The sequence below is a fragment of the Leptonychotes weddellii genome, chromosome 2, assembly GCF_054177405.1.
Source record: "Leptonychotes weddellii isolate Sample4059 chromosome 2, ASM5417740v2, whole genome shotgun sequence".
Taxonomy (NCBI): Eukaryota; Metazoa; Chordata; class Mammalia; order Carnivora; family Phocidae; genus Leptonychotes; species Leptonychotes weddellii.
In genome coordinates this window covers 114,719,845-114,744,932 of record NC_138370.1, presented here as the reverse complement: position 1 = coordinate 114,744,932, position 25,088 = coordinate 114,719,845, and the positions used below count along the sequence as shown (strand labels likewise).

Sequence of the window (25,088 nt, the reverse complement as noted above, 5' to 3'; positions counted from 1 at the left end):
AGGTTCCAGGGTGCCTGGCTGGCTCAGTTGGTAGAGCATGTAACTCTTGATCCTGGGGTCTTGAGTTCAAGCGCCATGTTGGGCATTAGAGCTTACTTCAAAAAAAAAGAAAAAAAAATCCTATAGGTTCCAAGAGTTTAGGTAAACTCATGAGATAGATCCAAAACAAAAGGAAATTATGTATTTAATCTAAACTAATTATTTATTATTAATTTAATCCAAATTAATTATTTATCCAACCCAAAGGAAATCGGCAGTAAGAAAATAGACTGTTACATGACACAAGGTAAAAAATCTAATTCTGTATATTTTTTAAAGATTTTGTTTATTTGTTTGAGAGAGTGAGAGAGAGAGAGAATGAGTGGGGTGGGAGGAGCAGAGGGAGAGGGAGAAGCAGGCTCCCCACCGAGCAGGGAGCCCGACCTTGGGCTCGATCCCAGACTCTGGGATCATGACTTGAGCCGAAGGCAGACGATCAACCGATCAACCAACTGAGCCACCCAGTAGCCCCTCTATATTTTTTTAAAAAAACCAAACCTCAGAAATAAAAATGCTATCACCTTGCAGAAAAAAAACAACCCAGTACTTGAACAGAAAATTCACAACAGTTAACAACCATAGGGAAAAAAAAGCAATATAGAAATCAACATCACTAATAAATTTTAAGTATATTAAAATAAGATGTGTTTCCTATCACTAAGAAAACAATTTTAAGGTGACTGTCCCTTGTTGATAAAAGTTGAGTGGAAGTATATTCTTACATACTGCAGGTAGGATTAAAAATTCATATAGCCTTTCAGGGAAAAGTCTGGCACTATGTACCAAATAGGCTTTGTCACTATAATTCTAAAAAGCTGTCTTAATAAATAAGTTGTAATACTGGCAAAAATTTATTAATTATTTGGGGCAAATGTTTCTATTTATAGTAGTATTGTTATTTATTTTTTTAGGATTATTTATTTATTTATTTGACAGAGAAAGAGTGAGCACACAAGCAGGGGGAGCAGGAGAGGGAGAAGCAGGAAGGAGCCCGATGAGGGGCTCAATACTAGGACCCTGGGATCATGAACTGAGCCGAAGGCAGACTCTTAACTGGCTGAGCCACCTAGGAGCCCCAGGGCTGTTATTTATAACTACATTCTTATTTATATTACCATTATTATTTATAGATGCAGATAACTGGGAATTTAAATTCCCAAAGTGAGACTAATTTGAGTAAATTATGATACAATGAGATACTATGGAGCTATTTAAAATGTAAACATTTTGACAATGACAAATCTTTATATTAGAAGGTAAAGCAAAAAAAAAAAAAATAGATAGATAGATATAGATAGGTATAGATAGAATGTTCCCTGCCATGTTAACCTGGCTGGCTCAGTCAGAAGAGCATGTGACTCTTGATCTTGGGGTTGTGAGTTCAAGTCCCACATTGGATGTAGAGATTACTTAATAAATAAAAACTTAAAATAATAAATAACATAAAGAGACCAAATTTGACTCCAAAATTTTCATAGTGATTACTTCTGTATGTAGGATTGTGGATGATTTTTTGTCTTTATATTCTTTATATTTCTTTACATTTTTTGTACTATGTAATATCTTTGAAATGGCTATGAATTACTGTTTCATAATTAAGAAAAAAGGAACTGAAGAAAAAGGAACAGAGATAGATAAAGTTGTGGTTATTTCAAGCAGCTCCTAAAACTTGATAACAGCCTGATGACTCTCAGGAGCCAGACTGCTAAGATGACTCAATCATTGTCTGTGTTCTTAGGTTTTTATAAGGGAGGCTCACAAATACCAAAAGCTTCCAGGTAAGAGATGCCTGCAGAAAATGGAATGTAAGGGAGTGAGAAGGTCTGATGGGCCAAGTCAAGACATAGAAAAGTGGGCTGACAAAGTGTTTATCCTGAAACAGCACCCACTCAACCTTCAGAATAAAATAACCAGAAGGGAAAATGAAGCACCTGGAATCAACTGGAAAGACGTGTTTACCTGAACAGGTGGCATGCTATTTGTAATAGTATTTGTGGGCCTTTTCCCAACAACCTTTTCTGGCCTCAGCTCATCAGATCAGATGTTATTAAGATTATAACCATAAAAAAAATTAAAAACTGAAGAATTAAAAAAAAAGATTATAACCATAAATTTTCATAGACTGTTGGGACACCTGGGTGGCTCAGCCGGCTAAGCATCTGACTCTTGGTTTCAGCTCAGGTCATGACTGGAGTCCTGGGATTGAGCCCACACCAGGCTCTGTGCTCAGTGCAGAGTCTGCTTCAGACTCTCTCCACCCCCCCGCTCCTCCCCCGCTCATGCTCTCGCTCTCTCTCACTCTCAAATAAACAAAATCTTTAAAAAAATTTTTTCACAGACTGTTTGAACCCTAGAATTATAAGAAAATCTTGTAATGAATAAGATTAATGGAATTTGTCAGCCATTGGAGCAAATTACTGATACTGATCTTCCGTGATAGTAACAGTAAAACCAACTACCACTTATTGAGTCTTTCCTATGTACCAGATCCTGTGACAGGTCATGTACATGTGAAGGGTAGTAGAACATGCCACCCCAAAATATGCCACTTTGGCATGAGGATTATTTTGAGCAGAAGGCAACTGAGAAGAAGCAGATACAAGAGCAGCTCCCTGCTCCCCCTCTATATGCCTAAAAACAGGACATAAATTTGTAAAGGTGTCTCCCTTTCCCTCTCTACCAGGAAGGACGGAAGCTAAGCCCAAGAGACACCGTCAGACCCTACCAGCCAAGAGAAATCTACACCAGAGGAATCTACAGAACAAACCTTGCTAAAACTATACCCCTTATCTACCATAAGTTCCCCCATATATTTGCCTTCCCACAATTTGCCACCCCTACAGGCTCAAAGTCCTTTTTCTTTGTTTTGTCCCTTCTCTCTTGTTCTTTTAAGATGATATATAAGCCCAAGTTCTAACACCTCTTTGAGGTACTCATTCCTGAGTGTTCCCCTATGTATTTGCAATGCACATGTTAATAAACTTCTTTTTTCCTCATTAATCTTTTTGTCCAGTTTACAGGGCCCCAGCTGGAAAGTTCAAGATGAAGAAGAAAAATATATCTCAGTAATCCTCCCAACAATCCTGTCATTCAGGTACCATTATTACCCTCATTTACTCATGAGTGCAGAGAAATTTAGGGAGGTTAAACAATCTGCCATGGGCTAAGCTAGGAAATGGTAAGGCAAGATCATAAGAGTCAAATCCAGGGTCAATACTATACATGAAAAATAGATGAAATAATAAAAGCTCATGAGTTCCACTTGTATAAAATATTATTCCTGCCACTCAAACTATATGTCACATCCTGGTCACTATTCTTCACCTTCCTAAACGCTTAAGTCACGTGCTTTATCAGATGAGGCAACAGGTACACAGAAAACGTGTTGACTGACATTGTGAAAGAATAATAGCCATGTTGAAGAGGGGAATATCCTAATTCACATGTCTAAACAACTCTTATTTTGAAGTAGCTACCTGATTCAAACACTCATAATCCTAAATTCAAGGAATATTTCCTAGCATTCGCTGTACGTTGTAAGCTATTTTATAGTGGCCTCCCTAAAAGAATATATAAGCAAAACACATCCTTGACCACATAACCCAACTACCTCCCAAAGAAGAAGGGTAGGACCAGGGAAAGCCAGACACTTTTCAGTAATGCTGAAAATGGTTCCTTATATGCTTTATATACTTTTATATACTTTCAACAGAGGTTAAACCCTAAAGCCCCGGCTTGAAAAGGCCCAGAAGTGTTTTTTCCCCACCCTCCATTACTAAGCCAGAGGACATGCACCTAGTACTCTAGCCAAAATCAATCAAAATAAAGGCTGATGCTGAGCTCAAGCATCTGCATTTTACAGGAAAACCAGGCATCAACTGCAAGCATCTGGTACAAACTTCCAGCTTTTTGATCTGACATTTTCTAGCTACTATGCCTGGAACATTTGAAGTGCTCAATTAATATTAGTTATTGTGTTGGTTATTATTATTAATAACATCTGTTACATCTAAACCAGAAAAATAACAAAGTCAGTATCAAAAATAAATTCTTCTTTGCTCCTGCTTCCAATTTTCTGATTTGCTTTTCTTTCTTTCTTTCTTTCTTTCTTTTTTTTACCAAGCAACAAAACTTTTATTAACATTTTGAACAGCTACTGAGAAAACCAGTGATTCAACTATTACTGAAACTGGTAGTTTCTAAACTTAAATTGGGGCAAATGGCTACAGTGCAGAGCAATGCCATCATTGGGCACTATGAATTCAAGACTGAAGAATTAACAGCCATCCCTCAGGTGGAGAACCAGGTGAGAGTCAACTCTTTCTGGATGTTGTAATCAGAAAGAGTGCGGCCATCTTCCAGCTGCTTGCTGGCAAAGATGAGCCTCTCCTGGTCATGGGGGATGCCCTCCTTTATCCTGGATCTTGGCCTTCACATTTTCGATGGTGTCACTGGGCTCCACCTCCAGGGTGATGGTCTTGCTGGTCAGGGTCTTCATGAAGATCTGCATTTCAACCTGTTAGCGAATGCAAGGACACTGGATGCAATCACGTCAAGTCACGCAGACAAGAAGACACCGACACCTGATGATGCCAGCCATTCCTGAACCCTGCTTTGTTTTGCAAAACCCTTTATTATAGCTTAGAAAATTTCTTTCAAATACTAGAAGAGCCATGAGGGGTCATGTGATTGCATGATAAAAGAAGACCAAAATTAGGAAATAACCCTCCTCTTATCTTGAAAGAAATTATGTCAGCTATTTCCACGACTCATGTAAAGCAATTTCAATATTGTTAGACTGCCGTGCTAGCATTCTGATGGTCAGCCTCCTGGGAACACTTGAGCTCTGATACAACAGAGCTTCTGGGGAAGGAGGTGGTACAGGGAATGTGGCCCAGTAAATGCTTGCATGTTGGGTTCACATTGCACTCATCTTACCTGCTCTAGACATGTGTTGGAAAGCAGGAAACTAAATTCCAACAGTAAATAGTCACCTGGTGAGCAATCTCTCAAACAATGAGAGAGGATGCCTGCTTCTGGAACTTGGAAGGAGTTGCTTTGACAGAAAGTTAATTCGAGGTAAGGAAAAAAAATGACACCTGCAATTGCAGCCCATGAAGGTGACTACACCTACATTCCAATGCTGTGAAAGTTGCGAGGTGCAAAACAAGTCTGTAGAGTGGAGGTGGATAATTCGAAGAGAAGGAAAGGGATTGAAACTGAAAAGAGACATGAATGGAAGGTAGAAGCCTACTAGAAAATTCTAAAATAGAGCCTGAGACTCCTGGTACGTTGGCAACATTGTCTTCCCTAGGGATCAATTAAGACTACTATATTATGCCCATAATTCCAAATAAAATAAGCCAAGATCACTAGGTTCTTCTCATAGGTTATAGCAGTTCTGAGGTACAATGAAAACATCTCTAAACTTCCCTATCAATGCCCCTATTGTCTTGTTCCTTCCCCTTTGTCTCCCAAATGAAGCAAAAGAAAATTATAATTGAATTTCACATTGAGGTCCCTGATGGTGGGTTGATGGCTCAGGGAAGTCTGAATAGTTTCAGCAACCCCTCCGCCATCTACCCCAAATACCAAAGGAGGAGTGCCATGTCTGTGGCCCAAGACCATCTGTAAGACTAAAGGGCCAAACCTTTTCATTATATGTATCTATCTTGTCTTCTCTCCACCATGGTATATCAATTGTGTTAGGGTTAATGGTGTATTATTTAGCCATTGGTTGCAAGATCCAGACTCAAGACAACTGAAATCCTGGACTCGGAGCTGTTGCAGTAACTGGATACAATTTTGAGAAATAAGTGAGTGGGTTTTATAATATGGAAAGAAGAGTATGAGTGAATGTAAGTAGCCAAAAGAGAACTGGAAACATCTAGCTCATGTTGATTGCTGCCCAGCATTCCTCCTCCTCCTATCATGGGCTGCATTTCTTTTAGGGAAATACCCCCACCTTAGGCTTCTCAGCCATGCAGTCTGATCCAACCTTCTGCTTCAGCAGTGTGTCCTGAGTAGCTTAAACCAATCAGCTAAATCAGGGTTTCTCAGCCTTGACACCATTGACATTTGGGGCTGGAAATCTCTCTGTTGTGGGGGAGATGTCCTGTGTATTGTAGGATATTTAGCAGCATCCCTGGACTTTACCCATTAGAAGCCTTTGTAATACTCTATAGGTAAGATAGCCAAAAATGTTTACAGACATCGCCAAATGTCCTGAGGGGGGAGAGAGGCAAAAATCACCCTTCATAGAGAACCACTGAGCTAAACTCATCCCTCACTCCAAATTTTAGTAAAGGACCTACTTGCCCCATACCAGCCATATTCTCCAATATTCACTTTCTCAACAGGCCATACAGACAGCCAGGCCAGAGGTGGACCAAGCATAGTCTTCTGGAAAAGGTCAGACTTTGAATTCACATGGATCTAGAATTCCATCTCAGTTCCACCACTTTTAAAGCTGTGTCACCATAGGGAGGTGACAAATCCTTCACCTAACCCGATTCCTTTAAAACTAAAAGAGGGATCTGAAAATGGGCAAGGTTAAACATGTACCTGGCATACAACCCAGCCATTCCTCTCCTTGAGGTATTCATTCAAAATAAATGAAAGAACATGCCCATACAACGCTCATGGCAGCTTTATTTGTAAGCATTCAAAACTAGAAACTGATCGACAAGTTTATGGATAAACAAAGTGTAGGATATCCATGCAACAGAATACCACTCAGCAATGAAAAGGAACACATATACAACAACATGGATGAATCTCAAATAATTATGCTGAGCAAAAGAAGCCAGACCAAAAAAAAGTACATATTGTATGATTCCATTTATATGAAATCCTCAAAACCACAAATTAATCTATAGTGCCAGAATGCAGCTAGATCAGTGGTTGCTTGGGGTGGGAGTGGAGGGCACTCGGGGTGGAGGAGGTGATGAGAGAAGAGCAGTGAAAAGGGATGGATTACAAGGGGCACGAGAAAACTCTTGAGAGGATGAACATGTTCATTATCTTGATTGTGATGATGATCCCACAGGTGTCAAAACTCATCACATTGTACTTCAAATATGTACAGTTTATGGTATATCCAATCATACCCAATAAAGCTGGAAAAAAAATGTGTGTCAAAGCATATATAGGAAGGGGCTCCTGGCTGGCTCATTCAGAAGAGCATGCAACTCTTGATCTCTGGGTTGTGAGCTCAAGCCCCACATTGGGTATAGAGATTACTTTTTTTTTTTTTAAAGATTTTATTTATTTATTTGAGAGAGAGAAAGAGACAATGCAAGTAGAGGAGAGGGGCAGAGGGAGAGGGCGAAGCAGCCCCCACTGAACAGGGAGCCTGACGTAGGGCTTGATCCCAGGACCCTGGGATCATGAACTGAGCCCAAGGTAGATGCTTAACTGACTGAGCCACCCAGGCGCCCCTAGAGATTACTTTTTTAAAAAAAAGCATATATATAGGGAGGAAACAGCAGAAATCAAATCCTCTGATCACTCTCTTCAAAAGTGGCACCTTTTCAACAATTTTTCAGGTAATATATTCATTCATTAAACAAATACTGATAGAATGGCTACCATGGGTAGATACTATTGTAGATAATAGAGACACCATGGAGAAATAACAAACAAGTAAGCAAATAAATAATTACAGATAATGACATGAGTGCTATAAAGGAATTAAAAGAGGGTGCCATCACAGAAAGTGACTGAGTAAAAGAAAAGTCCAATTTATCAGGGGTGGGGGGTCATGGGGACGGTCACAGGAAGCCTCCCTCCGGAGATGTTATTTGAGTGGAGCCCTAAATAGTTAGGAAACATCTCTGTGACAGTCCGAGGGAAGACAACCTTGGGGAAAATAACCAAGTGCAAATGTTCCAAGGCAGAAACAAGTCAGATTAACAGGATTAGGGTAATGTGTTTGCACCCAGTAGGACTGAAAGATGAGTGGGAGGAACAAGGTCCAAAAGGAAAGCAAGTATCAGATAAACATAGGGCCTTATAGGCCACAGGAAAGGGTGTCACTCAGGGGAGTGAGGTGATCTTTTTGACAATGATATGAATGCCATTTTTTTTTAAGTTTATTTTTTTTAGTAATCTCTGCATCCAAGGTGGGGCTCAAAAGTCATGATCCTGAGATCAAGAGCACATGTTCTTCCAACTGAGTCAGCCAGGGGCCCCTGCGTGAGTGCCATTTTTAAAAGATCACTATGGCTGCCAAGGGTAAACTAAAGAAAGGCAAAGATGGAAGCAAGGAGGTCAGTTATGGGACTTTTTCTGTGTTCCAAACAAGAGATGGTGGAGACGTGGATAAGGGTGACAGAGGTGGAGAAAGAATGGATACATTTGGGATATTTTCTGAAGGTAGACCCAGTAAGAGTTGCTGATGGATGGGACTGGTAGGAAAGAGGAGATGAGGGACACAGAGGAATTACAGATGACCCCTAGGTTTTTGGCCTACATAATGCAATGGAAAGAGCACTATTTACTGGAATGAAAAAGAAGTTAACTATTCTTAAGATCATGATGAAAAGAGGCTAAAGAAACCAAGTGACAGCAAGGCCCCAATAATTTGTCTGAGATGACACTATTAAGTGGTGGAACTGGTGTTCAATCCCAGGTGGTCCATGCCCTACACAATGCTCTAAATCTGTTCTACACTGGATATAAATACTTCTTAAAGACAGTGAACAAAGGGAGAGTTCATTTTCCCCCTTTATGCTTGCTGCCCTGTCAGCCATTGGCAAAAGTTCTGCCTCATCAAGATCCTGGCCCAGCCCTGTCCCCAAACTTTCCCCCTCTGATGTTAGAACTCTGCTCTGCTCTGTTATTGCCCTTCCTTCCTTTCAGGGTTGTTGTGAGGACTACAGGATATAAATAGAGCACCTAAAAGAGTTTCTACATCTAAGTTTTTATTATACGGGTTTTTTCTTTTCTCTTTTTCCTTCTCTCTCCCCCTCTTCTGAACCTTGATAAAATGTTTTCATTGAGGACATTTTTATCAACTGAAAAAATGAAGATTCTTTCCAAAAATTTCAGTTATTTACTATTAAATGTCTATACCATAATATTTTTCATTAAAAATAAAATACAGCATGCAATTCACCTAAGGTTTCGGTATCTAAGCCATTTTCCCTAAAGGCCTGCCTCTTCTACACTGCCAACCAAAGTTTCAGAATGTTCACTACCACTCCTCGTTCATTCAGCGTACTCCTCCTGGATGAGCTCAAAGACACCCATAGTTTCAGCTTTCTTCTCTACACCCACTCCTTCCTGAGCGGCACACCTGTAAAGCCCACTGCTACTAGAGATATCCGCTCGTGTCTACCAAGAACTTTGAACACCAACATACCTAAAATCAACATAGCTCCCACACGCCCAAGACAATTCTTCCTTTCCCAAACCCACAATCTGGAATTCATCCGGAATTCCTCCCTTTCATTCACCCACATCCCCTCACTCAACCATATCCAATCAATTACACTGTCTTGTGGTTTCTACCTCTTCCATGACCCCTGAGTCAGACCTGTACTAGCCATGCTGCCTTTACTTCCTTAAGGTATGCACAGTCACACCTGGATTACTAAGGGAAGATAGGCAATCATGAATAAAACAGGTTACTTTTTAGAAAGGAGAGGGCAAGCCTTCAGAGGAAAAAAAAAAGGAGAGCAGAAATTAAAAATTATAATGGTTAGGGGATAAAACTGAGAGCTTCTTCCAGAAACTGGAGCAAAAGACACAAGGATGGAAAACAGGAGAGAAAAGATAAAAAATTAGAAGGCCAGTACAGAAGATGTAGCATATGAATAATAGTACTTCTAGAATGTACAGAGAAAATGAAAAGGTAGAAATATCTACCAAAAAATTTAATACAATTTCCCACAACTGAAGGAAATGAATTTCGAGGTTGCGAGGGCCTGTGTAGTACCAAGCACAATGGGTACTGGTAAGAGTAGTTACTGCTATCTGTGTTAGTGCTTACTCTGTGCCAGGCGCTGTTCTAGGTGCTTTACATATTTAACTCATTTACTTGTCACAACTATCACTACCCACTTTTTAATTTTTTTTTAGAGATAGAGCACATGAGTTGGGGGAGGGTCAGAGGCAGAGAGAGAATCTTAAGCAGGCTCCATGCCCAGCACAGAGCCCAATGCGGGGCTCGATCTCATGACCCTGAGATCATGACCTGAGCTGAAATCGAGAGTTGGACATTAACCAACTGAGCCACCTAGGCGGGCCCCTATCACTAACCACTTTCTACAGAAGATGAAACTAAAGCACAGGAAAGTTAAATAATTTGTCCAAGATGACACAGCTTAATAAGTGATGGAACCAGCATTCAATCCCGGTGGCTCATGCTCTACACCCAATGCTCTACATCGCCATGCTACACTGGATTATTAGTCTTACACCATGATTCCTATCAGAACAGTGGGATCTAGGAGAAGATGCTGTAGCTTCCAGAGAGAAAAAAGCAGGTCTCAGGGAAAGCATCCAAAGTAAAAATGACTTTGGAATGCTCACTAACAATATTAAAAACTAAAAAGAAATACACAAATCCTTCATAATTTTAAATGAACATTGTTTACAACCTACAATTCTACACTCAGCCAATCTATCAATGAAATCTGAGCAGAAAATACAGACTTTGGACAATAGACCTCAAAAAAATATCCTCCCACGCACCCTTTCTCAGGTAACTACTGGAGGATATGCTCCACTATAATAAAAATAAATAAATAAACCAAGAAAGAGGATGGTCAGATACAGAAGAAACAGGAGCAACTACATCAAAGAGTGTGAAGTGAATCCCCATGATGATAACAGAAATCATAGAGAGCTACATAAGAGTGTGGAAATAAACAGTTCAGGGTAAAGCAGGACAAGACCTCTCAGGAAGACGAAATGATAGAATACATAGGATTGTTTTGAGAAGACTGATAACTGGCAAAGAGCTTGGGGTTTAGTGATAAATACATTACAAACTAAGCAAATATTAACTCTAATTACTAAATACTGAGCGCACACACACACAATGGCAGGAAAGGAAAAGTAATAATAGTCTACTACATAGCTCAGCTGTGAAGTATTTACACATAATAATGTTAACATAATAGTGTCATAATAATGTTAACATTTAATATTGATCTAACCAAAATTATAATATAACCTATATTTACAGGTAGATAGAAATGGTATGTATGTGTATTGAAGATGAGGAAAGAAAAGAAAAAAAATGCTATCTTCTATATGGGAAGTCAATACCTAAAAAAGAAAAATCCAAGAAGTAGCAAAATCAAAGCATTATTTAGAGACATGAAGGTAAATAATAAAACAAGTGAAAGAGATCAAATTAGTTGCCTCCATAGAAGTGGAAATGAGTGGTGAGGATCCATAGAGCTACTGCTCTTTTGTTTTGTTTTTTTTAAGATTTTATTTATTTATTTATTTGAGAGAGCAAGCACGAGCCAAGGGGAGGAGCAGAGGGAGAGGGACAAGCAGACTCCCCACTGAGCAGGGAGTCTGATGTGAGAGTCGATCCCAGGACCTGGGATCATGACCTGAGCCAAAGTCAGACACTTAACCAACTGAGCCACACAGGTGCCCCTAAATAAATCTGATTTTTAAGAAATTAAAATTTACTAATAGCAACAATGTTAGATACATTGTGCAGTAGATTTGTGGTCTTTATTTTTTTTTATTTTTTTATTTTTTTAAAGATTTTATTTATTTATTTGACAGAGAAAGACACAGCGAGAGAGGGAACACAAGCAGGGGGAGTGGGAGAGGGAGAAGCAGACTCCCTGCCGAGCAGGAAGCCCGATGCGGGACTCGATCCAGGGACTCCAGGATCATGACCTGAGCCGAAGGCAGTCACTTAACCAACTGAGCCACCCAGGCGCCCAATTTGTGGTCTTTAGATTGAAAAATATTTCTAGTTTTCCAAGACACTATTGGAGGTGTTATCTCCAGCCCAGATGAATTAGTGACAGTGACCCTAAAAGGAAAGTGCAAGCTACTCAGCAGGACATGAATGACAAAACAAACACATAATTAATCCCATTACCATCCAAAACATATGTGATTAATTTTTTAAAGAAAATAGTAAATTGGTTTTGATTTCTAAAGAAATAGAAACACACTGAATTTTTGCTAAAGACTGGTCTTTGGTTGTGTAATTAGAAAATGGTATTTTCCCACATTTTAAGCAGTTAGCAACCCAGCTGATAATAACATTGATGGAGGGGGAAAAAAAACTAGTCAACTGGAAGAAAGAACAACTGGCGAGGGCAAATGTGTAAAAAAGGTGGAGAGAAGTGGTACAACTGGGTAACACAGAGAAAATCCCAGACGCTCCACCAAGAAACTTTGGGAGTGGCTCTGGTTGGCGGATAGGCAACTTACACAAAGAACATGTGAATTTTATAAAGCCAATCTGATCTAGCAATGTGGAAGCTCCACCTCCTCAAAGTTATCCAACCAAGACTACATCCAGACCCCCTGTGCTCCTGAAAGCTGTTTCCAGGCCTAAGGATCACTAAATCAAATGCGTCACTGACATAATTCCTAAGAGCAAGTGTCCTCCATGTGAGCCAGCATATCAAAGGTAGGAGAAAGTATCTGAAGATAATTCAGACGATAGCTCCTAAATATTTTGAAACAACAACCACCAGATACAGCTCCCCAGTGAAAATTCAAACTGTGGGCCCACAGGGGTGGATTATGGCCCCCTAGGTATGCTTTGATCAGTCCATCCCTTACAAAATTGGAAATGGTCACATTTATAAAATTTGCATTTACAGATGAACTGATATGATGTCTAGGATTTACTTCAAAATAATCTGATGGGAGGCACCTGGGTGGCTCAGATGGTTGGGTATCTGACTTCAGCTTGGGTCATGATCCCAGGATCCTGGGATCAAGCCCCTCGTCAGGCTCCATGCTCAGCAGGAAGTCTGCTAGTCCTTTCCCTCTGCCCCTCTCCCCACTCATGCTCTCTCTCTCTCTCAAATAAATAAATAAATAAATAATCTTTAAAAATACCTAACTTATTAAAAAACTATAATAAAACATAATAAAAAATAATCTGGTGGTAGGGACTTGGGAGGGTGGGGGTGGAAAATGAGCGAGTGTAAGTGAAATAAAATTGGCCATGAGTTCATAAGTGCTGTTCAGTGATGGAGACATGGAAGTTCATTTTCTTGTTCTTGCTACTTTTGTTACATTTGAAATTTTCACAAAAACACAATAACCAGTTGTGTTCTTTTTCCTCTTTATTTCATCTCCTCTTGCAAAACTGAAAGATTCACTCTCTGGGAAATATTGAATTGGATGATTTTTTTCCCGATACCATTCCAGAATGGCATCAATAGACTAGAGCTAATGAAGAAAAGTGAAGAGAGTCTAAGAGACTTGTGGGGTACCATCAAGAAGACTACTATAGGGGCACCTGGGTGGCTCAGTTGGTTAAGTGTCTGCCTTCACTCACGATCCCAGGGTCCTGGGATTGAGGCCCGCATCGGGCTCCCTGCTCAGCGGGTAGCCTGCTTCTCCCTCTCCCTCTGCCTGCTGCTCCCCAATTGTGCTGTCAAATAAATCAATAAATCTTAAAAAAAGATGTAAGTGACAAACTGATTCTCAGAGATTATTGTTTTTAAACAGAAATGATCAGGAGATGCGATAGGTAAAGTGGCCAGATTTTGAACTAAAAATGTCATGTATGGTCTGGCAAGCATATATACATTGAAAGAACAAAACCCAACTCTTGAAAATTCAAGACTTTTGGTCTCCACAAAGGTCAACAGAGTCAGGCCAATATAATACATCTTTGCTCCGGAGATTATAGCAGTAAAAAGGTAGTGATGCTCACAGTAATTACCAGAATAACTATTAGAGTAGTTCTCATTGTGGGCCAGTTTCCATTTAATCCTCAAGACAACTGTGTAGTAGGTACCCGTATCATCCCTGTTTTACATGTAAGAAAACTGAAACTTGGAGACATAAAGCAAATCTCCCCAAGTCACACCGCTATAAGCAGCCAAGCTGAGAGCTGAAGAAGGCAGCCAGGTGTAAAGTATGAACTCTTAACCACGAGGCCAGGAGACCTTTTAGAACAAGGCTAAGATAACAGAAGACACTAAACACCTACTGATTCACCTAACAAACATTAAATTGTGCTCAAATATAACTTTCATTTTTTTTAAAGATTTTATTTATTTACCACAGAGAGAGAGAGGGAACACAAGCAGAGGGAGTGGGAGAGGGAGAAGCAGGCTTCCTGTGGAGAAGGGAGCCCGATGGGGGGCTCAATCCCAGGACCCTGGGATCATGACCTGAGCCGAAGGCAGACACTTAATGACTGAGCCACCCATGCGCCCCCTCAAATACAACTTTCATACCCAAGTGCGCTGTACTGGATTCAAATTCTAGGAAAATTGGTTCATGCTAGTCCAACATTTTCCAGCTAATCAAGTCCCCATTCTCTAGCCTCTCTGTAAATAAGCATTTGCCTTAAAATAAGGTCTTTGCATTTTCATGTCATTTTCACATACGTATGTGTGTTTCACATGCTCCAAGGGCATCCCAGAGAGACAATACGAAATGAAGCAAAAGGGCAAAAGGGAAAAGATGATTTTTTAGGAAAACAAAAGCAGAAAGTAAGTTCTACTTGCTACTTTAAAGTACTAGATGACAGGGGCACCTGGGTGGCTCAGTCAGATAAGCATCCAACTCTTGATCTCAGCTCAGGTCTTGATCTCAGGGTTGTGAGTTCAAGCCCTACCTTGGGCTCCATGCTGGGCATGGAGCCTAGATAGATAGATAGATAGATAGATAGGTAGGTAGGTAGATAGATAGATAAAAATAAAGTATGGTATGAGAATAGTAAATGATGTTTCACTGAACACTGGAAACTAAAGAGTTACTAAAATGAAACCTAAAATTTTTCTTAACCAAACAAAATTTTTCAGTCTACCATGTTTAAAAGAATTTTGCTTGGGGTGCTTGCCTGGCTCAGTCTGTGGAGCATATGACTCTTGATCTCAGGGTTGTGAGTTCAAGCCCCAAGTTGGATGTAAAGATTACTGAAAAATAGAATCTTTAAAAAAAACAAAAAAACAAAAACAATTTTTCTTTCTCCTTCTTTTTGGCATCTCAAAGATGCAAATTCAAAATAATATCTCTGACAAGGAGTTTCCTCTTCCCTTAGTGCAATTTTACAAAAATCACAATGAATAATCATGTAAATGACTCAATTCCAGCTACTTTTTCATCTACTTACAGTGTTGTCTCTTGTGGTACAAAGGAAGGGACACAGAAGATCTGTCAGAGCTGTCCATCAACCCACAGGAGCTGGCTCATCTACCAGTGGGCATTCATATGTCTGTACAAACTTCACACAGTAAAAAGTTGGAGACCTTCATTCCCTTGGATGTGGAAAGCACTGAGTACAGATTTGATTATGAGATGATATCACTTAGGTGGAAGAGGTCTTCTCAAACCAACTTGCCTTTCCCTTAGGTAAAGCTGAATTTCCTCAGCTACGTTCTCCTGACATTTCAGGTGATTCAAGCGCTTCATTTCATACTCCCTTTCAAGTTTGATGGCTGGAAAATAAAATACATGGAGCAATCCAACTGACATTTCTCACCAGGCATAATATTGTTAAAAATGAACACTGAATCACATGGCAAAATTCACATTCTTAGATACTAAACAAGAAGGGCTACATAGGGGCGCCTGGGTGGCTCAGTCATTAAGCGTCTGCCTTTAGCTCAGGTCATGATCCCGGGGTCCTGGGATCGAGCCCCTCATCAGGCTCCCTGTTCCGCGGGAAGCCTGCTTCTCCCTTACCCACTCCCCCTGCTTGTGTTCCCTCTCTCGCTGTGTCTCTCTCCGTCAAATGAATAAATAAAATCTTTAAAAAATAAAAATAAAAAAAGAAGGGCTACATAGATGAGGGGTATGGGTGTGAATGAGTATATTTAAACATTTCTCTGATAATAAGCAAAATAACACAGATAAAATTTGCTGTTTACTAAAGTAGCTCTTACAGAACTTACATTCTGCAGAAGGGAGCAGAGCATTCTTAATGGCTTTAGTTTTTTTGAGGTATAAAGGGCTACCAAATGTAATTTCTCCCAAGAAAGGTAACTTGATGTTGGCTAGGTTCGTATACCAGGTCTTTGTAAGCAGTGCAAGTTCCCAAGGTTCCTGTCTGGGGCAAAAATTCATTAATTCATTCAATAAATATTTACTGAACATCTATTGTGGGATATACAGAAGACATCTTAACTCTGTTCCATTTTCCACTAGATATTTTCGCTTATGGGGGGAATTCAGGATTTTCCAGAGTTGTAAATCTAGCCAGGAGAAGGAGCTTTACTTTAAATGCATAATGTATAATGTGTATATTTTATGTATATATATATCTATACACACACACTAATGTAGAGATATATTGAAAAATTATGATAAATTATGATGGCAGGAACTTTTGTTCAAAAATAGCCTCCCTGCAGTCAATCCAATCTTTCCATGTCTTTTAAGAGGATATAGTTAAGAACTGTACGCTCCAAGTCTTTTATGGCTGATCACAAATATGGTCATATTAGGGAAGGGAAAAGGGGGAATACTCGTGCATTGAGCAGGGTGCTTGGCATACACAAGGGCTTTGAGTGTGTGATCTTATTTTAATCTTTACAACCACCATGCAGGTAGATAAGGAAACAGAGACATGGAAGTTATTTAAGAACCAGAGCTGGTACTTAGCCTAGGGGTAGTTATTTAGAAGCACTAGTACCAAGAGAATCCTCAGAAAACTGGAGAAGTGGGGGAGGAAATCCCAAACTATAATATTAAAAATAATCACCATGAACCTCAAATGAATTGTTTTATATAATTTCTAATTTGGAAATTTAAAATGTCAACTACATGTTTCTCATCTCAGAGAGTCCATACACGAGGAAAGGTGAAAGACCTGCTTTGGTACAAATCGGGGAAATGAGTATTCTGTACATGGGTCTACTTGTTCTCCTCCTCCAGCTTCCTTACTACTTCATCATCTAACTTTAAGGAGCGACTTGAGGTCTACAATGATTATAAATGCATTTGAACAAGGGCACAAAGATGTGTTTATAAGAATGTTCACTGAAGCATTGTTTGTCCAAAAAAATTTCACAAAATAGCCTTAATGTCTATCAAGAAGAGCCTGATTAAACACACTGTGGTTCATACACAGAATGGAAGAATGAGGTTTGTCCTTATATGTTGATTTGGAAAGATGAGCAATAAAACAGCTAATTTTTATCTAGCACTTACTATATGCTGGGCACTGTCTTAATCAGTTTACACATATGAACACCTTTAATTGCCACAGCAACCCTATGAGGTAGGCGGGTGCTATTATGCTCATTTGAGAGATTAGGAAACAGGAGTAGAACAACTTGCTCAAGATCACAAGGCTGCTGTTCATGGGTTTAGGATTTGAAACCAGAAAGTCAGACTCTAGAATCTGAGGTCTTAATCATTAGGCTATATAAGATATGGTGGGGGAGAGAGCAAAGTTCATAGCTCCCTCTGCCTGCTGCTCCCCCTGCTTGTACTCTCTCGCTCTTCCTGTCTCTCTTTCTCAGGTAAACAAATTAAAAAAAAAAAAAAACCTTAAAAAAAAGAGATATACCTGACACCAAGACATTTTTAGGTAGATTTATACTATCTACAGAGGTACTTTAACGTAGTTGACAGTAGTAGATGTTGCTTTGGAGTCAGAAGACAGACTTCCATCTCTGTCACTTGTTTACTCCATGACTGCGTGACTTTGATCAACCCACTTCGCCAAACCTCAGTTTGTGTTGTTTTGTTGTAAAGACCAAGTAAGATAATTTATAAATTCTTATTAAAAGTATTTTCCCTTTTAAAAAAATCACTATTCAGATAACTGAAAACACCTCGCATAGTCCAGTATCTCATGGAGAACCTAAGGGTTTTCGGTACTTCTATTTTACCAAGGACACTCCCCACGCCCAGTCAGTGCTCACCGTGAGGAAAATACTTACACTTTATAACAACTGCCCCGCAATATGGTCTTCACTGTGTTCTTTCTTGGCAAGCCATAAGCCATGGTGAATTTCCACCGTCCAAGTTCTTAACATAGGTGCCTGATGGAATGACTGGCAAACTCTGTTCGCTTTACCTGAAATGTTTGCAACTCACAGAATTAATGGCTTTCACTTTAATATCCACATAATAAAAAGATTTAGAAAAAGCATTTTTAGGGCGCCTGGGTGGCTCAGTCGTTAAGTGTCTGCCTTCAGCTCAGGTCATGATCCCGGGGTCCTGGGACAGAGACCCGCATTGGGCTCCCTGCTCGGCAGGAGGCCTGCTTCTCCCTCTCCCACTCCCCCTGCTTGTGTTCCCTCTCTGTCTCTCTCCCTGTCACATAAATAAATAAAATCTTTAAAAAAAAAAAAAGCATTTCTGAATGTCAGAACGTCCCTAATAAAATATTCCTTGAAGCTGAACTCCTAATGTACAACCGTGTTCTCTTTCATTTTCCATGAACTCATTTTATAATTTTTTGCCATGTACAGAGAAAATGCCAAGGTAACGACATCGGCATTCCATCACTTCCCAAGCCTGCCAAACTGGCTCAAACACCTCACCCAAACGTGTCTGACTTTGTCAAGGTTAAGCGACAAACGGGTCTGCGGGTACCGGAACTTCCCGTTCCCCGCCCCAGCCCTTTAAAGGAGGTAAACCTTCCCAGGTTTTCCCTTTTTCAAAAATCTCAGCTTACCAGGAAGCGGCCCACCGTACACGCCCCTCCCACGCCACGCCCACCGCCCCTCCCATGCACACTTCGGAGGGGCGAGCCTCTCCCCGGCCCGGGCGCGCAGTTCCGAGCAGCACCCGGCTTGGGGAAGCGGGTGGAGCCTCGGCCGCCTGCCGAGCCCGCGGCGGAGGGGCGGAGGGGCGGAGGGGCGGAGGGGCGGAGGGGGGGCGGGGGAGGCGGAGGGGGGTGGAGGGAGGGGGGGCGGAGGGGGGTGGAGGGAGGGGCGGGGGGGGACGGCGGAGGGGCAGGCCCTCCCACCGCCCTTTCCCACGCCGGCGCCCCATCCGACGCGCGGTCGGCGCGCACAGTCAGCCGGGCCCCCGAGGGTGGGTCCCTGGAGTCGGGAGGGAGGGGGTCGGGCGCCCGCGCCAGGTGACTCGCGCTCGCTGCTCTCGGAGGGTCGCGGTCCCCCGCGGGCCGAGGGCGGAGCGCGCGCCCGATTAGGTGCCCATGGCCGCGCACACCTGAGGGCCCGCGCCGCGGGCACACGCCTCCTTCTTGCTCGCGCCCGAGCTGCGGGCCGCGCCCAGGGCCGGGGTGCCTCGCGTCACGCGGAGGCCTCAATAAAGGGCTTTGTCGTGCCGGTTCCTTCCGCCAGGGGCGCGGGGAGCCAGGCCCGGGACGGGAGCCCGCGGGGGCCTTCGGGTTAAGCAGCCGAGGCCCGCACACACTTGACGGAACAAAACTTACGAGCAAAAGAGCTGTAAGCTAGGCCTTTCTCTGAAAATGACACTTTTAAATGTCGGGGAGTTGTATTAAGCGACCCGGGGATTTGGTTGTGGGGACCATGTGGGGGCACCACTTAAAGAAATGTGCTCCGTTCTGGCGTGTTCACTGTGAGCGAGGCTCACCGGTGACGCCTGAGGAGCCGAGGCGCTGTTGTCAATGTTCATTCTCCCTGGTGGGTCAAGGCAGCTAGAAACGCTAAAAAGGCCCAAGCCTAGCTGTGATACGTTATGTGTTCATCGTGGTCAGGGCAAGACAGATTAGAAAAGGTAGCCTGATGGACCAGTTTCTGAAGTCAGTGCACTGTGGTGATTCAGGATGAATCTATTTTAATACATCGTAGATGGTCACCACTTAAACGTCAAAGGAAAACAGCCCACCTATTTCACATGGGTCTTGGAATCAGAACAGGTTTGGAATTCTAGTCCTGCCACTTGCTAACTTTAAGGTCTTGCCTATGTAAATTCTCTAATCCTCAATTTCTCTATCTGTAAAACAAGTATCATACTCTGTATCTTGCAGGGTCCTTGTGAGGATTAAAGAGCATGTCTGTACATTCTCTGCCAACCAACACGGTAAGTGACTGTCTAATTTTGCGCTTAGTAACAACTTTATGAGATAGGCAAGGGATACTTACTATTCCAGTTATGGAGAGGAGGCATGAACTCAGGTTAAAGGACTGCCCGAGGTGGCGCAGCTCATGAGTTGCAGGGCCAACTTTTGAAGCTCAACACGGTGCCCTTTCCACCCTGACAAGATACCTCTGATACTAGCTCCTGTCTAATTAGGATAGGCTGGTAGGCTTGAACCACCTTTGAAGGTGCTTTTTGCTTCCCCAAAACTAGAAGGTGAGGACTCCTTCACTCTTTAACATTTCTGCTCCAGTACCATTGGAAAAGGAGCCTCAAGGAGTGAGAGTGGGTGTTAGTTCTTAACACAGAATGTTGAATCCATTAATGGGCTGTAACATCGATGTGGTAGATTTTGAACTGAATTTTTTCAAACAAATTAACATAGAATGGGGTGGTGGTTGGGCAGTGAGAGTACATCATGCAAATAAGTCTAAGTATTGTTTTGTGGAACTTGTATTTTGTTATCCATACAGACTTTTTCATGCCTGTGTGTGTATGCAGTTTCAGTATAAAATATAGTTCTCACAATGGGTCTAAAAAGTGTGAAAGCCACTGTCTAAGATCATTTCATTTTAGAGATGAAAAAACCAAGTTGTTAACTGAAATCACACCCAGATGGGGCAGAGATAGGCCACTTTAGAGTTGTGGCTCATGGAGCTGTGGCTGTTCTCTTTTTATGGAGGAAGAAATCAAGATCCAGGGAGAGGATGATGTGTCCAGGGCCCCACTGAGAGAGATTAGACAGCCTGTGATTTCTCCAACTTTGAACCTCATTTCCTGTATATGTATATGATTCCTGAGAATTGTGTTTAGTTATTTCCTATGTGACTCATTTTGAACAAATATGGTGGAAGTTACAGACTATGACTTCTGAGACCAGGTCATAAAAGGTACTGTGGCTTCCTTCTTGAGGTCTCTCTTGGATCACTAACCTTAGAAGAGATCAGATGCCATGTTAGGGCACACTCAAGCCACCTTATGGAGAAATTCACATGCAGAGGAATAGAGTCCTCTAGCCAACAACTGGTGAGGTGCTGAGGCCTCTTGCCATCACTCATGTGAGTGGAAGCAGATCCTCCAAGGCTCCATCAAGCCTTTAGATGACTGCAGCCCCAGCTGATGTCTTCACTGAAACTTCATGGTAGACCCTGAGTGAGAACCACCTAGCTAAGCCATTCCAGGATTCCTGGCCCTCAGAAAATATGAAAATAAATGCTTATCATTTTAAGCCACCAACCTTTAGAATATTTGTTACAGAGCAACAGATAACTAATATACACTAAGTGTCTTTTTTTTTTTTTTTAAGATTTTATTTATTTATTTGACAGAGAGACACAACGAGAGAGGGAACACAAGCAGGGGGAGTGGGAGAGGGAGAAGCAGGCTTCCCGCTGAGCAAGGAGCCTGATGTGGGGCTCGATCCTAGGACGCTGGCATCATGACCTGAGCCGAAGGCAGACGCTTAACTGAGCCACCCAGGCGCCCACACTAAGTGTCTTATTGTAGAAGGAATACTTTACACAGAGGAAAATAGTCATATTTTTATAATTGAGATTAATAGTTTGATTAAAATGAACAGTAAAACACATTATGTCTTAGAGATTCTTTCTGGGCAGCTGAAATCTCATCTAGGACCAGTTAAGAGCCTTAAAAACTGTCAACACAGAAAATATATGATACGTACCACTCTCCCACATGTCTTTAAAAACAAAAATAACATTAAATCCTATAGAAGGTGGAAGGATATCCAATAGAGACCTGGTTCTCACTCCACACCCATGAAGACTATTTTAGTATTTTCTTTTGAATTATCACATCATATCTAAACATTTCTCGGTCTCCCACCCACCCCCCCTCTCTTCTTTCCTCCTCCTCCCTTCCTTTCTTTTTTCTATGATCTCTCTCCCCCTGCTTTTCTGGTGCCCTACACAGATCTTCCTATTGGGTAAGCCTTCACTGATTATTCCAAAAAGTTGGCAGGGTTCATTCAAATTGGTTAAGAGAGCTTTGCTGCCACCTACTGTTAGAACTAAGGTACAAAGAGGTATGCAAAGAGACATGATATCCTATAACAACAAAAAAACAATAGTAGTGTGATATTTACTACACTTTGGACACTGTTCAAGGTACTTCCTATACATTGCCTAATGTAATTATCACAACCATAGATGCTATTATAAATTTATTGGTGTGATTTTTAGGGATATTAGAGAAGTAAAAACAGGCACCTCAAGCATGAATAACTTTTCTAAAGTCACAGAAGTTGACCCAAGACTATGCAATTCTGATATTTTTCTCTGTACCATACTGTACATTCTCCCAGGATTGTAATCAGGGCAAGGTTTTAAGGTATAAACTTTAAATATTTTTGCAACTGCCCTTTTCAAATATTCTTTTAATTTCTCATCATACATATATTAACAGAATATTGTTGGGCACCTACTCCATGCCAGCAATTATTCTTCTCCCTGCCATCTGAACTTCACAGCTTAGTGGGGAAGAGGATAATAGTTTCCCTAGGACAGTTAAGGAAGAAAAGGGTTTATAGGGCTACTAAATGACTTGCTTACAATTACACAACTAGTAAATTGCAGAACCTAATTTAGCCCAGGTCTATTTCATTCCTGACCTACCTCCTTTGAGTTCTCTGGATCCCCTGATTGAATTATATATCCCTCTATTTGTGAAATGTCCACTGCATCCTTACAATAACATTGACTACCCACCCATTTTATTTGAAATTGACAGAGTAGGTTTCTTTTTTTTTTTTTAAGATTTTATTTATTTGAGAAAGAGAGCACAAGCAGGGGGAGCAGCAGAGGGAAAGGAAGAAGCAGGCTCCCTGCTGACCAGAGAACCCAACGTGGGGCTCCATCCCAGGACCCTGGGATCATGACTTGAGCCGAAGGCAGATGCTTAACTGACTGAGCCACCCAGGTGCCCTGACATAGTAGGTTTCTGTACCTTAAACACATTAGTGCCTGACCAACACAGAAAATAATAGCCACAGCTAGTGTCCAGACTCCTCTGCTCTCCTTAGAGGTATAAATTACAATTTCCCAGGTGCCCATTTGATAAACTCCTGTTCTTTGGGAACAAAGCAGGTCAAAATCTATTACCTAATCCAAGACTATGGTGTGTGGTTTACAGCCTAGGATTCTCCCCAGGACAAAAGCTAGAGCAGTAAGGATCCCTGGCTGACTCTGGCAGGCACCATAAACCTGCATCTGCCATGGAGCAGATCGCATCAGGATAGCTAGCCCTGACAACCACACTGGAATTCCTCCACTGTGCAAGCATAAGGCGTTAGTTGTAAGAATAGGAAGAAAGATATTTCTTTACACATTGTAATATATGAGGGCTTTGGAGTGTTACAATGTCACCCTGTAAAGTACTAATTAAAACCAAAGATTTATCTACTTTAGTCCAATTGACATTTCAATTTCATGCTAATGTATAATAACTAGGAAAGTAGGAACAATTAGAAAATTAAGATGAGGTCTCCAGTTATTCATTAAATATTTGTTAAAATTATTCACATTTTATTGACTTTTCAAATTAATTCATTTATTCATTAAATATTTGTTAAAATTATTCACATTTTATTGACTTTTCAAATAAATAATAAATCATATCAATTGAGCTTTCTCTTGAAGAGATACAGACCAGATGAAGAGGTGGTATGCTCTGATAGAAAAGGCCTAACTAGGAATCAAAAAACCTAGGCTAGAGACCCCTTATAAATATGAAAAGTTTCTGAGCCTTTGTGTCATTTATGAAACTGAACCAATAGCACCCCAAAATATTTTTATGATTGATTCCATGAATCTGTCTAAATCTTTCACATAATTACACTACTAAGTTTTTAATAAGTTAGCAAATGACTTTTAATAATTTTACCTGTTTTGTATTTTGACATATTTATGTAAAGAATTCATTAAAGTTCAGGGTGCCTGGCTGGTTCAATAGGTAGAGCATGTGACTCTTGATCTTGGGGTCATAAGTTCAAACCCCATGTTGGGCATAGACATTACTTAAAAATAAATAAATAAATAATTCATTAAAGTTCATATAGAATATAAAGTTTATTTGTCCTAACCTTTTTTTGAAGATTTATATCCCAGGGTTACAATATCCATATAGTCCTTTTAATTTTATTCATCTCAGTGGTTCATAGTTCATCGTAAGCTTTCATTCGATTAGTTTCAAGCCAATTTAACACACATATATTGAGCACTTTCTGTATGCAAAGCTTTGTGATTGGCCCCATAGTCTAAAATTTGTCCCTCTTCTCCCTCTTCCCCATACGTAAGAAAAGTTCTCTTTTAGAGAGCGTTTTTTACAGCTACATGTAAAAGAATGAAACTGGACCACTTTTTTACACCATATACAAAAATAAATTCAAAATGGATTAAAGACTTAAATGTAAGACCTGAAACCATAACATTCCTAGGAGAAAACATAGGAGGTAAGCTCTGTGACATCACTTTTAGCAATATTTTTTTGGATCTATCTCCTGAGGCAAAAACAACAAAAGAAAAAAAAAAGTCTGCTTCTCCCTCTGATCCTCCCCCCTCTCATGCTCTCTCTCTCTGTCTCATTCTCTCTCTCAAAAAATAAATAAAATCTTTAAAAAAAAAAAAAGACAAGGGGAAAAAAAAGACAAGAAATAACAAGTGTTGACAAAGAAGAGAAAAGTAAACTCTTTGGGAGGAATGTAAATTGGTGCAGTCACTATGGAAAGAGTGTGGAGGTTCCTCAAAAAATTAAAAATAGGGGCGCCTGGGTGGCTCAGTTGGTTAAGCGACTGCCTTCGGCTCAGGTCATGATCCTGGAGTCCCGGGATC

The 25,088-nt window shown here is 40.9% G+C and overlaps 1 protein-coding gene and 1 long non-coding RNA gene across 11 annotated transcripts in view; one reads left to right on the top strand and one right to left on the bottom strand.

Moving 5' to 3' along the window:
- Nucleotides 1-310: 310 nt before the first annotated feature.
- Nucleotides 311-19,437, bottom strand: C2H4orf36 (chromosome 2 C4orf36 homolog). 5 transcript variants are annotated; one of them, XR_014142948.1, is made up of 5 exons: nt 19,348-19,437; nt 18,108-18,244; nt 16,113-16,267; nt 15,332-15,656; nt 311-4,555 (listed from the first exon to the last, which is right to left on the bottom strand). XR_014142948.1 is itself a non-coding variant. In XM_081812194.1 (3 exons), the coding sequence occupies exons 1-3, from the start codon at nt 18,170-18,172 to the stop codon at nt 15,523-15,525; spliced, it is 354 nt and encodes a 117-aa protein (XP_081668320.1). In that variant the 5' UTR covers nt 18,173-18,836; the 3' UTR covers nt 6,671-15,522. The 5 variants fall into 5 exon arrangements, 1 of the variants encoding a protein (XP_081668320.1); XR_014142947.1 differs by lacking the exon at nt 19,348-19,437 and adding an exon at nt 18,848-18,995; XR_014142946.1 differs by lacking the exon at nt 19,348-19,437 and having other exon boundaries at nt 18,108-18,836.
- A 16-nt stretch (nt 19,438-19,453) lies between these two features.
- Nucleotides 19,454-25,088, top strand: part of LOC115939682 (uncharacterized) — a 39,882-nt gene continuing 34,247 nt past the window's right edge. For all 6 annotated transcript variants that reach the window (XR_014142954.1, XR_014142950.1, XR_014142955.1 and 3 more), the window contains exons 1-2: nt 19,454-20,020; nt 20,132-20,184. This is a non-coding gene — a long non-coding RNA (uncharacterized LOC115939682). The remainder of the gene's footprint in view (nt 20,021-20,131; nt 20,185-25,088) is intronic.